The sequence below is a fragment of the Mizuhopecten yessoensis genome, unplaced genomic scaffold, assembly GCF_002113885.1.
Source record: "Mizuhopecten yessoensis strain PY_sf001 unplaced genomic scaffold, ASM211388v2 scaffold5157, whole genome shotgun sequence".
NCBI classification, from domain to species: domain Eukaryota; kingdom Metazoa; phylum Mollusca; class Bivalvia; order Pectinida; family Pectinidae; genus Mizuhopecten; species Mizuhopecten yessoensis.
In genome coordinates, this window is record NW_018405908.1 from 50,162 (window position 1) to 63,182 (window position 13,021).

At 33.4% G+C, this 13,021-nt stretch overlaps 1 protein-coding gene across 2 annotated transcripts; it reads right to left on the reverse strand.

Annotated features, from left to right (window-relative positions):
• Positions 1-414: 414 nt before the first annotated feature.
• On the reverse strand, positions 415-8,801 carry LOC110450317. 2 transcript variants are annotated; one of them, XM_021497783.1, is made up of 6 exons: positions 8,468-8,801; positions 5,624-5,695; positions 4,884-4,913; positions 4,569-4,646; positions 4,153-4,332; positions 415-3,191 (listed from the first exon to the last, which is right to left on the reverse strand). In XM_021497783.1, exons 1-6 carry the CDS (start codon positions 8,688-8,690, stop codon positions 2,509-2,511), a joined length of 1,266 nt encoding a protein of 421 aa, XP_021353458.1. In that variant the 5' UTR covers positions 8,691-8,801; the 3' UTR covers positions 415-2,508. The 2 variants fall into 2 exon arrangements, with proteins under 2 accessions (XP_021353458.1, XP_021353459.1); XM_021497784.1 differs by lacking the exon at positions 4,884-4,913 and having other exon boundaries at positions 8,468-8,799.
• Positions 8,802-13,021: the final 4,220 nt, after the last annotated feature.

The following is a 13,021-nucleotide window of genomic DNA, read 5'->3' on the forward strand; positions in this document are numbered from 1 at the left end:
GAAAAAATAGAGGTTTTACGTTGCATGCTTTAAATGATATATATTTTGTCGGAATTGTAAAATATCAAGAGTTTTACGAGTACAAAGCACTTATGAACCATTTCTTTCTGAACTTTGATATGATTGACAACGTAATAACCAATATTTTTTCTTTTTGTTACATACCGGTTTTTAAAAAGTTCAACAAATAAGAAAATGTTGTTGTCATCAATAAAGTTTGCACATTAGTAGGGTGAACTTCCATGCCAGTTATAACGTTATCATTCTTGAGAAAAACAAACCTCTTCTTCCTTATTCTATCTTCGTTTCATCTACATCTGACTTGGAAATCTGTGGCTTTTCATGCAGCGGATGAATAATACCATTAATAAAAAGGATACTTTACATGTAGAGATATAACACTTCACTACAGTCAAAATCTAAAGTTTTGTTAAATTAATAATTTCACTGGTGAAAAGTCATTAAACTAGATTAATTAAAGGCATCTGAAACCGCTGTCAAATATGCAATTGTCTTATTTTTGTTATGATTAGTTTCTCTGTATTTTGGAGACATGTGTTTTTCTCTTTTTAAGGGGATCAAAATATTGTTTCCACTGTATTTCGGGGAGTTTATTTTGTCTGATTTTTGTGGAAGTTTATATTTTCCCTGCATCTTCTTTTCTGTTATTCATTACTTATTTACCATCAAACAAAACAAATCGTAAACATTATTAAAACTGCATAAAGAGAAAACTAAGAGAACATTCATACATACAAACGTAACAAAAACATTGAAATAATACAAAAAAATGTGTGCAGGCTGGAATGTAATGAGCCAATCCACTACTTGTTTAATATATATCGGGATATTGATTCCATCGAAATAATTTTCTTTTGCCGTTTAATTCATGTTTTTCTCAATGTTGATTTGTTTTTTATAGTGAAATTGCCTTTATAATGGAAGTAAGGGGCGAATGATCACTGCTGCATAGATTGTCCCGGTATACATTGTACGTATGTTGGTTTTGTCTGGGGAGGTATAGCGGTGGAGATATGGAGATATCTAAAAGACATCCCCCCATCGAGAAAAAACCATTAAAAACAATTATTTCCGAAAAGGACATTAACATGTAGAAAATTCAATAGTTTAAACCCCTTTTCCGATATTGGTTTTGTACCGTTAGCAATCGACCAATTAACCATTACAACAATAATACCAGAATTACTTATTATTTACATAGTATGTACACAATAATAAAAACACCCTTTGAAAGCAAATACAAATACAGAATACAGTTATTAACTAATAGGTAATACAAATAGATAAAAAGAACAGAACTGTCAAAATATTTTCTGTGCGTTTCAATAACCAAACGTTAGTGTTATGCAAGTGTCCCAGTGTAGGACACGATTACTGTACTCTGTCTAATAGTATTGTTTGTGTTAAAATTTTCAGTTTCATTTATGGCTGCTTTTTTCTTTGAGGTTATCAGTCTGATGATCCTCTGTATGTATCTCTGTTGCGACACACTCTCTATAGCGCAATATGGGTTACGTGTGACTATTATTTTGCGGAACGTATGTACAATACAATGGCATCCAGTTGGAATATGTGCGAGTTGAAGCGTCCAAATGGGATAACCCTACCTTTTACTGTGCCAAATTGGATCGTCGACTCGACACTTGTGTATAATTTACCAGGAGAATGACACAAAACTGTCCCCAACTATTGTCCATAGCTGAACACGCTACTTCATTACCTATGCAGATGTAGTACAATTATTCAGAAAAAAAATACTGGATATTGAAACATGTATTAGAATCATTAACTGTAGATGCTGGTATCACATCAGCAAGTGCATTTTTCCACATTCAAGTTTGATATAATGATGAGACCGACAAAACTTTTCAGGAAAATGTCATTATATTATATTATATTTCGCGGGGGCTACGGTAGGCAAGTGGTTAAGGCGTCCATCATCCTGCTACCAGTGGCCCTCCACCATTGGGTCGCGGGTTCGAGGCCTATGTTATGCAGTCACCAGGTACTGGCCGATGGTTGCTGGGGTTTTTTACGGGAACTCCAGCTTTCCTCCACCACCAAAACCTCGTACCTCCTTAAATGGCCACTGCTGTTTGTAGGACGTAAAACACCAACAAACCAAAATCAAACATTTAAGATTTGATTCAAATGTGTCAGTAGAATTGGATGAGTTATTGTATTTAACCAATCTCTTATGACCTTTGCAGCTTCATTCACTTAGGGGAGGAATGGGTAAATATGTCACTCGTTCTCTTGAATGCCTGCAGTATAGAAGTGCAATTGCTCGAAATGTATCTATGTTCGCTACAGCTAACTTCTTTTTTTAGCGCACCAGGCTTAGAAAATTGTTTTTATCGGTTTTTAGTCGACTCAACAGTCATTTCACTATTTGATTGACAAAGAAATCAGACATTTTCAAAATCTCACAATATAAGATTCCAAAAAATGTTGTTATGGGGGCACAAAGATATATCTGTCTAATTCTTAGTATAAGAAAGCATTGTCGCCAAATATTTCCCGCTTTAATGCCTTCTCCTCTGAACCCATTCTGTTTAATGCTGCTGCAATCGCTTCCATTGTAACGCCTTGCTCAACCATGTACGGATGATATTCTTTCTTACTGTGATATCCCTCACTATAGACAAAGTCCGGAAATCCACGTAAAAGCATGAGGCTACAGACGGGCTCCCCATCTAAACCCATTTCAATTCCCGGTGATCCAGAACCCCCATACCTAGTCCAGCAGTCAAATAAAACTTTGTTTTTGTCCAGGATATTTTCATACGCAGACTTTTTACCTTGTTTGCGTCCCCATTGTTTCATCTCCTCTAGCCGTCTTTTCCCTTGATCACTTTTGGTATCAAATATGTGAACCTTTGGCTCCAGCTGCAAAGGCTTCCCATGGTGGTGACTGAGTAGAGCGAAGGTCTGGTCAGGGTATACGGGCTTGAAATGCGTTATGGCTTTTGGATAGCTAGAATCTTCTGTTTTATCCTTATTTCGTAACTGTAAAATGGCGAAATCCATTTCTTTGTCATGGAAAAGACATTCTGTGATATAAAACTTTCGAGTGTTCTTCGAGTCATTGGCCTCAATAAAGTTGAACGTGATGAATACATTGTTTTGTCCAAGGTTCGACAGGTCTGGTTTGGCGCCTTTGTGAATCTCTAAAATGAGAAAAAGGGAAACAAATATTAAAACGAAATAGCTGGGTTTTTTTTTACAATTATGCAACAAGTTATACAAACTTATATCAAATAATCCAGTTGGCCCGGACTGTAGCAAGCAGTGATTACATTGGGAAAACCCAAGTGGTCGGGCAAGTGACGCCGTTCCTTTCATGTCTGATCGGGGAACCGAACCCCAGCCGTCTTTGTGAAAGGCAAGTGCACTATCTACTGCGCCAACCGACCACCCTAACGAGAAGTACAAGATGACACTTGTGTATGTTCTATTGTCTGGAATAGGAAAACGTATTATATACCGTGAATGGGTCGGGACGGAAGGCGTTGTTTCTGATATGTTGTAGATACATGCAATGCTATGTACAATAGAGCATCTTAAGAAGTATATTTATTACCATCAGTAGGTTAACTGTTATAGCCTGTTTATATACGTTAAAATTAATAAATAGGTAAATATATAAAAAAACAACAACATAAATATAAACCCAGCAACTACAACTTTTTAAGTAAAATGATAATTTTTAATTGTATAAACAATTAATTATAAACGTCACGTGCAAATCACCATTTAAGCTTTTGGAGCAAAATAAAACTATAACCGCTGCTATTTTGTAAAGATTTTAAAGTCTACTTATGTTGGAATTGTGTACAAATTATTAAGTACAAGTATTATGTGAGCTTTAATTCATACATTGTAACTGTTGTGTGTGTGTTTTTACGAATTATAAAGTGCATGTATATTTCGAAAACATGTGAAAAAAATCGTCCCGTTTTTCATGTTAACATGGCCATGATCAAAGGATTGTTCTCGCAACAAGAAATTAAATCTTATTATTTCAAGCGCATGGTGGTTAAATACTTCAAAAAGTATTTTCGATTAAGTATTTGTATATTGTGATAAATAATGTTTAAAATATTGTTTCATCAACAATAACATACTTACTTGTTATGTCCTCTACCACTTTGTAGGCTGTCATTATCTTGTCCTTTCCCACTCTAAACCCTGTGCCCTGAGCGACTGGGCCCTGGATAAATCCGACAGCATTCATCGCTGTTTGCCAGGTATAAACTATTCTTGCATTTTGCATGTCATCGAATTCTTTTCTTAAATTCCCCGCATTTTCTGTAAGTATAAATCATGATTGCAGCTTGACATGATTTACATATGGACATGATACAATAACATATTTAACTATCTAGGGCTGTATCACAATTTGAATATTTCCACTCCTGTATTGTTCGAGTGTTGCAGACACATTAAGAAAACAGCAATGACCAATACTAGGAAATTACGGGATTTGATTTGTTATAAATTATTCAAAAAATATTCTATATGCTTAAACATACAACGGCGCCCACCTTTTCTTTGATTAGATTCGCCTCCGTCGGCTTCCCTTCCAGAATCAGAATCAGAATCACGACTGTGTTTATGATACCCTAAATAATAAATATACATACGCTTTATTTCCGTTTGTCCATTTTGATCGTTATAAAAGGTTGTTGTAGCATTACATTCAATGAGATAAACTTGATGTCAAATTTGCTTCAATTAAAGTCAGTGGAATTTAATAATTGTATGAAAAATAGCATTTTTTCAAAATCAAAACATTTTGACTTTTTTTCTCAGTAAATTATGACGACATATTCGATACATTAAAATAGATTAATACTAACCTCTCCTTCGTGTCAGTTTGCGTTTTTCATCTTCAGTATCAGAATCAGAATTATGACTTATTTTGCCTTTTACTTATAATAAATATGCATAAATTACTGATGACGGTAAACCAATACAAGGTGTTTCCCGAACGTCAGACAGATATAATAATACAAATATTAAGTTTGTAAAGTAGATGTCAAAATCATTTTTTTAATCAATATTAGTCAGAGGGATTTAATGAATAACTAACAACTGATACTTTTCAGAAATTAAAGCTAGAATGACTTTCGTTAATGATAAAGTAATAACGAACTTCGAAATATTCGATACATTGAACCAAACTGATTCTCAATTTTCCTTCGTTTTGATTTGCCGTCTTCGACTTCAGTTTCTGAATCAGAGTCAAGGCGGTGTTTGCGCTTCGCTAAATAATATATTTACATAAAGTTTGTTTCGTTCGCACATTATGATAACAATAATCTTTCATAAGCATGAAATGTACTAAAACGAAGCATCAGGAGACGTAAAGTTGATGACATGTAAACGAATAAAAAGTGTTTGCAAACGTCATAAAGATAGCAAAATGAAGATAAAACTTAAATTTGCAACTGCAAGTCAATTATTTGTTTCAATAATAGTCAGTGGAATTAAAAAACAATCTTACAATTTATATTTATTGGAAAATAAATTCTGTTGCATTTGGTTGATGATAAACTGATGACTAAATATTTGATACAAGGAAAAAAAATATGTTAACCTTTCCTTCCTTTCGAATTGCTTTCTTCGGTTTCAGATTCGGAATCACAGTTACGTCTTTGCTTGCGTTTTCCTAGAAAAAATAAAAACTTAAGTTTTGTTTTGTTTGGAAATTTATGATTAAATTGAAGTTGTTATTAGCATTATATGTTATATAAAAGTACATTGAGAGAGGCATACAGACGAACAAAACGTGTTTGACAATAGATCATGAAGTTTGAATAAAAAAAAACAACTAAATGTCACTTGTGTGTATCCATACATAGTCAAAGGAATTAAGTTATTATAAAATATACTATGTTTATTAAAACAAAAATCTTTTGATTTTGTTAGTGAAAAATGAATTTCGATCTATTCGATACATAAATGCTCATGAACCCCCGATGAAAATGAAACGGGGAACCATTGAGTAAGTGGCAATTTACATATGTCAAAGAACTCACGAAGAAAGGGATATATATATACATAAAAGATAACAAATAGTACGATTTTAATTGGAGTACTGATAAAATAATATAAGGCACTAATAGATAACCATAATATGTCGTCATTGTTTTATATCCAAGAATTACGTTAATGTTTTTAAGATACCAGTCTATTGGTTTAAAACATCTATTTATATTTGGATTATATATTGTTGGACCCATTGATGAAAGTGTCATTCATTTTTGCTTTTAATTCTGATTTTGATTGGATAATTGTTATATATCCAAGAATTACATTAATGTTTTTTAAGAGATTGATACTAGTCTATTTGTTTAAAAAATATATTGGTTTTTAGATTATGTATGCTTGGACACATTAACTAAAATGTCATTCATTTTTGCATAACACATGTGACCTCAGCACTGCGTATTGATACACTACAAACGATCCAATTGGTTCACATCCGCCATGAAAAATCCCTCGATTTAGTTTTGTTATGCTAATATCAATTAACATTAAACATAATTGGCTTGATTTTAATCTCAAATAAGGTGTGTACATTATACGATAAAAAATATACGACTTGTATAAATACAAATCAGATTTTGAAAACGGTAAGATATGTTGATTGTTTTGCGTCATGCTGTTGCTAGAACCCCAAGGAAAGATTTACATTTTAAAAATTTAAAATAAAGGCAACTAAATGATATTTTCAACATTCGTGAGGTCATAACAATATTGGCTTTCTGGACATATTCCATGAAATGCGTTACCTCAAGGGCGAGGTAATCCGGGCCTTATCTGTTATCTTGCAAGTTAATAAACCGAACATAATAAGTGCAAGCAAAGGTATCTTCATGTTCCATTGGTGCCACCATGTTGGATTAGCAGTAGTTGCCGTATAAACATTTTAATACGAGGAGGCCTATCATATGCACGTTATTGATAATATCCCTAACATACAAGTTCTATGGAGAAAAGTGCACATGTACGGAAACAAAAAATGGAATTTTAAAATACAAATATAAATATGCAACATTACTGTTAACAGAGGCAAGAAATTATATAGGAAACAATACATTCCAACGAATCTGCTAATATAACCACCCTCCCCCATCCTAACCCGCACCCCACCACCACCAGAAAAAAACATATATATATATGATTAAAAATGTTTATGTGCTTGTCGTTTTTTTCAAATACCGAAAAGGTTACAAGTTCAAACATATTTTATTAATTAATTATTATCCTATTAAATAACACTTAAACATAACAATACATCAAGTCTTATTTATAAATTATTAGTTAACCGAAATCCTAACCAGACAACGCAAACACACCTTCCTGTTTACCCTTGCAGTTCGGGGATCGAGAAAAGAATACACCAGCTGTTACTCACTGCATGTATCGTAAGAGGCGATTACTGTGTGAACCCCTGCATATTTTGGAATTTTCTTTTGTGTCCTTTACTTGTGGACACAAAATGTATCTGCTCCACCAATTGCAATATTTGAAATCTATGTATTTGTTTCTACGTCTAACGATCTTTTATTTCATAGCGCTTTGCTTTGGAACACCTCAATTTTGGCTTAGTGATGAACGTTTGCCAAGGTGAGGAAAGCAATGGGTTCTGTCCCCAGGCGACCAAAGTCCTTAAAATGGTATTTGTTGTTCCCTGCTTAATGTTCAGCATTTAGGGAAATGGCAACAACTGGTCCAATCGTTGTCAGTATAATGTGACCGGGCGGAATGCTGTGCCGGGTGCATTCGACATGGTATTTTAGTGAGACATTACTATAAAGTCCGTATCACAAGGAGACAATAACACAAACATACCCTATCTCCAGAACACAAAAATACATGCACGCATACATAATACACATGGAGGCGTGTCCTTAAATGACCTTAGTTTTTCAGGAGGTTGAACAACATCAAACCAAAACAAACCATCCAGTTTGTTGAAATATGATTTATTTTTTTGATGACATATGATATGAACGTAATCCTTTTGAAATCCATAAGGCAATATTTCATTCTGATTTTAATACTAGTGAAGTTACTCCCATGTTAAATTATTATTGTTACTCAGACGTTTATTCCTGAAAGTAGACATAGAGTTATGGTCTTAGTAAAGATAACTATATTTGTTATTATACAACTTTTAGTTAAAAAATAAAAAAAAAAACAGATATGACATCTAAATGTCATTTATCTGTAAATGACAAAAATGTTTTATGATTAGGATAATAAAGACTTATTGGGGGTATAAAAAAGGTTGTTGTTTTTTCTTCTGGATTTCCGGGTTTTCATTTTTTTTTGTTTTCTAAACTTATTAAAAGCTGTTTTGTAACATGTAATAATATGCTTTTGGTTCTGTGATGGTATGCATTGATCCTTTTTGTAAGCAGTACATACATACCCTTTGTTTTGGAGGCCTCTGTTATACGTTTTGTGAAGCGCTGAATTATGTGTCCAGCCTCAACGTCCTGGTCATTGAAAATGTCATAAATCTCATCATAGTTCCTGTACGTAATGGTATTGTCATTGCTCTTTATCAAATTAATGAAAAGAGCATTCATGCTTTTAACTTCTCCTAGGTCAGCATTGGAGAGGAGACGTAATATTTCCACCTGGCTGCACATGTCCGACCATGCTTTTCTATTAACCGCAAATAATTTTCCTAGTTACTCCCTTTGTGCAAATGTAGAACCTCTGGGGGTTGTTTGTCTTTCGCTGCCATATCGTTAAATGGTGACTACAAGTAAATGAGAAAAAAAGTAAGATCCCCACACATGTTTAACTAATAGATATGAGCCGGATCACGTATACGTGCTTTTCATGTCATAATATGAAAATATGTCAATCAATATCATTCACCTCTTTTACACAACAGCGATTAAATACATGATGTACCTATATATATTATTTGCAATCCACATCGGTACCAATCTCAAAATACTCTAATTCTAAACGAGCACTGGAAAACCCAATTCTACAGTAAGCCTTGAATGATATTTTCCATGTAAGTTAAGTACCTTTGTACCTATATCCGAGTGATACTGAAAATACATTTAATGCAACGGCTACCTTGATAGAGACAATATGATATTTCAACAGATCCGGATTGACCGAGTAATTATCATCAGACATATCAACATATAAATACATAAGGACAATAGGGAATACCTACATAAATTAATATAGTATCCCTGTGTTGTTCGGATATCACATATCATTATATAGATAGAGACATTTATATATATGTTGCTATTACGATGGATGAGCATGCAGAATATTATTTATTTTCAATTAATATTGTCCGGATTAAGTGTTTGGCTTAATACACGTCCGTATATGTACAAGAATGTGTTATCGTATATGTAAACAATGTAGATCATGGTTGGATAAGCTCTTAATTACAACACCATAGCCAAACCTTTTCCTCGACTTAGCTAGGTGTAAAGCAATGACATAAAACTGTACATGGTTGAACCGTTTACTTTATATATACACTTTAACAGTCGTATAGGCTCCAATCATTTAACAACAGACTTATATTATTATTACTTAATGTACACCATACAATTTATCATCAACAAGTATTCTTCGTTCACATCTATAATATTACACTTTATTTATTGAGGATAAAATATATGTTCAGCAAAAGGCTAATCTTCCACATGATCCTCTTGTTAGTAAAATGCATGGGTTAGATAAAATAACATATTTACGCACTAAATATATAAATAAACATGGTAATCTTGCTAGTAAAATACATGTGCTAGTTAAAAGTTACATATATATTGATGCGATCGACATATATAAGGTTATATCACAGTTATCCTAGTTAAGAGTATCACAGAATGTATAAAGTTTCATGCAAAGGGATTGTGTTAATTAAATGGCATGTGCCATATATACACACATGTTATTATAGCAAACAATAACAATTGACATAGTTATACGGTAATATAGCATAATCTAAAATTTTAATATAATTTAGATAAGAAGTCTATTTAGAAAGTAACAAGTTTTGGTTACATGGTGAAGCAAGTTAAAATCTAAGACATTGCTATACAATATCTAGTAAGTTTCCGTTTGAAAGTGGCAAAATTGTCTATTTTCTTTAGATCACTCGGTAAAACATTCCAGTCGTTAATACTGTCAATAAAAAAGTGTCTGGAATAAAAAACAGTTGTATGTTTTGGTACTTTAAAATTATGTTCAATAGCAAATCCCGTATTCCTACAGTGACCATCTCGCACTAGAGACACATTATTTGATGAATATTCAGGCACTACCTGATGATGACATTTATATATAATTCACAACCTTCTGTATTTTTAATATTTGTCAATCGGCATCCATCTAAGAAGTTCAACCATTTGCCTGGAAGGTGTGTCAAATGGTACATTTAAACTTAGTCTAGCTGCTGGCTTCTGAGTCTTAAGCAGCTTGCCCATTAAATTTGCGGTACACATGACCAAACCGTACTGCAATACATAAAATGTGGGAAAACGCAAGAAATAAAAAAAAAATCAGCTTTCCTTCCGTAGGTAGATATGGGCTTATACGTCTCAATAACCCTAACCTTTGCCTTATATTAGATAAAACAATCATTTATCAATATGTACACCAAACATATTTCCGTTGCAAACTTGTTCAAGGGGTTCATTGTACATACCTAATTATAAATTTAAACCGGTTCTTTTTTGCTTTTGTTTTGAGGCAATGCACATACATTTTGTTTTCTTGACATTTATCATTATTTTATTTTCAATACACCACTCGGTTACATTGTCTAAATCAGACTGCAATATACTGTTGATGTTATCTAACGACTTATCAACATCTCTCCAATTCACGTACCCAGGTATGTGTATATGAATGCAGTATCGTATTCGTATAACAATATTAGCTACACCACAGTCAAACATTTTTTACCCAAATCCAAAGCACTGACATTGGCCTTCAAACAGTTGGATCGTGTATTTCTATGTAGACCTAAAACAGTAGTTATACATACATGAAAACCTGTTTTAAACTATAGCTATCTGACGTTTTGTTTCCTATAAACTTGAATGTAAAATGATTAATGTTTCCCACGAATCATCATTATACCCACATTGCTATAAAAAGAAAAAAATGACGTACATTTTGCAGAGAATATGCCCCGTATATAACATATTTAAATGATCTTGACTGTATTATATACCGAAATGAAAGCCGGAAAAACCCACATCAAATGTAAAAACGACCTTTCTTATTAACGAGGTATGCAAGGGGGCAATTGAACTACATATTACTCACTACCGTAATTGAGCCCTATACATTTTAATATGACCCCACTAAGACAGTATTTACATAGGCCAATTACATTGAGCATTCCACGCGTTGCTGATTCCTGACCTATTTGGAGGTTTCAACAGAGTAAGGTAAATATTAGGAACAACATGCTAGTTCTTTTTCCCGGTATGATGGGAGCTCACGACGCCTCAATACAATGTTTAAAAACGAGGTCTGCAGGTGGGACTCACTGTTCAGCAGTAGCATTAGATATCTTATAGGTTTTTCTTTACGTACACACTTCAAAATAAAAAAAAAACAAGTGATCTGATATGTTATTTCATTTTATCAGAACAGATACATACCCTGACCTACGACAAAGATCCGTCTAATTAGGTCTGCTCTGTCCTGTAATTTCTAGGTTTCGTTACGTGTACCTAATAATGTTTCTGGTTGTTTTTCTACGAATCCTTTGCAAGCTCCACATTGCTATTATTAGTAACAGTTCACGCCGTTGTCCCATATAATGACTCCTCTCCTATGGTCACGTAGCTGATTGGATACCATTATTAGTACCCGGGTATCACTTTACACTCGACATAAAGGGAGATAAACCGTACACTTACTGATATTAAGAACACTGACATTATCCTTATTCATTTATTTTCAGTATTATAATTATTACGTAAAGTTCATTTATTCATATTTGATGTCATATTATGTTGTATTTATTAAATAAGATATAAAAAGTTATATTGTTCACTGTCCTAGCAACAACAAACGAAAAGGAAGGCTGTGCTTTGGACAAGGATATACATATGTGTTATCAATTTTCGGGTAATTATTTTAATTAGTCTTATAACAAAAAACAAAATTATAGCACCTTTACTTTCAACTGACCTTTCAGAGAGCGATTATTATTATATACATGTCCCTGCATCTAGGACGGAGATAGATTGTCTGTCTATGAGAGATCATATGTTTATATGATATGTTATTAGCATAATTGTTTTGACTTCTTGATGAATAAATTATATTACACTATGAAAAAATAACGGTTTTTCATTATTGAGACCAAGAATATCCTGTAAACATTCGGGTATCACTATCTATTTTAGAGATTGTGATGCACACAGCATTGTTGGTGAGGGTAGTCCAGTCAGGTAACATTCCGAATGTTTGTATAGTGCAAATGTAGTCTGTAGCGTTATTTTAGGTTCTGTACAGCTCTGACGTCTCGCACGAGTGTAACGTGATATGGCTTTGTGTTTACACCCTTGACACAATAAAACCCCGTGACCTAGTGTATATCAATTACCATAGCTGACTACAAAACAGTGTCAAGGGAGGTAAGTATTATACTCTTAGTCAAAACGAACCAATTTTGATTAATATTGACTGTCTTGTATTTGGAAAGCTTAAATCATACTTTGATTCATCGATGAAAAAAATATCTACTGATTACTTGACCTTAGTCAGATGTCTGGTTAGAACCTATACAAAACGATCTAAGTTACTATTTGAATTTTTGAAAATGTCAAGTATTAATACAACGCGTATTGAAAACAGGTCTTTGGTCATGCGACATTACTTGAAAAAACTGTCAACCTGTGTAAAAAATCCAAGGTTATTCTGTTTCTATAGGTTTCTGCTGACAAATGAGCGAACCTAACATCAAAACATAAAA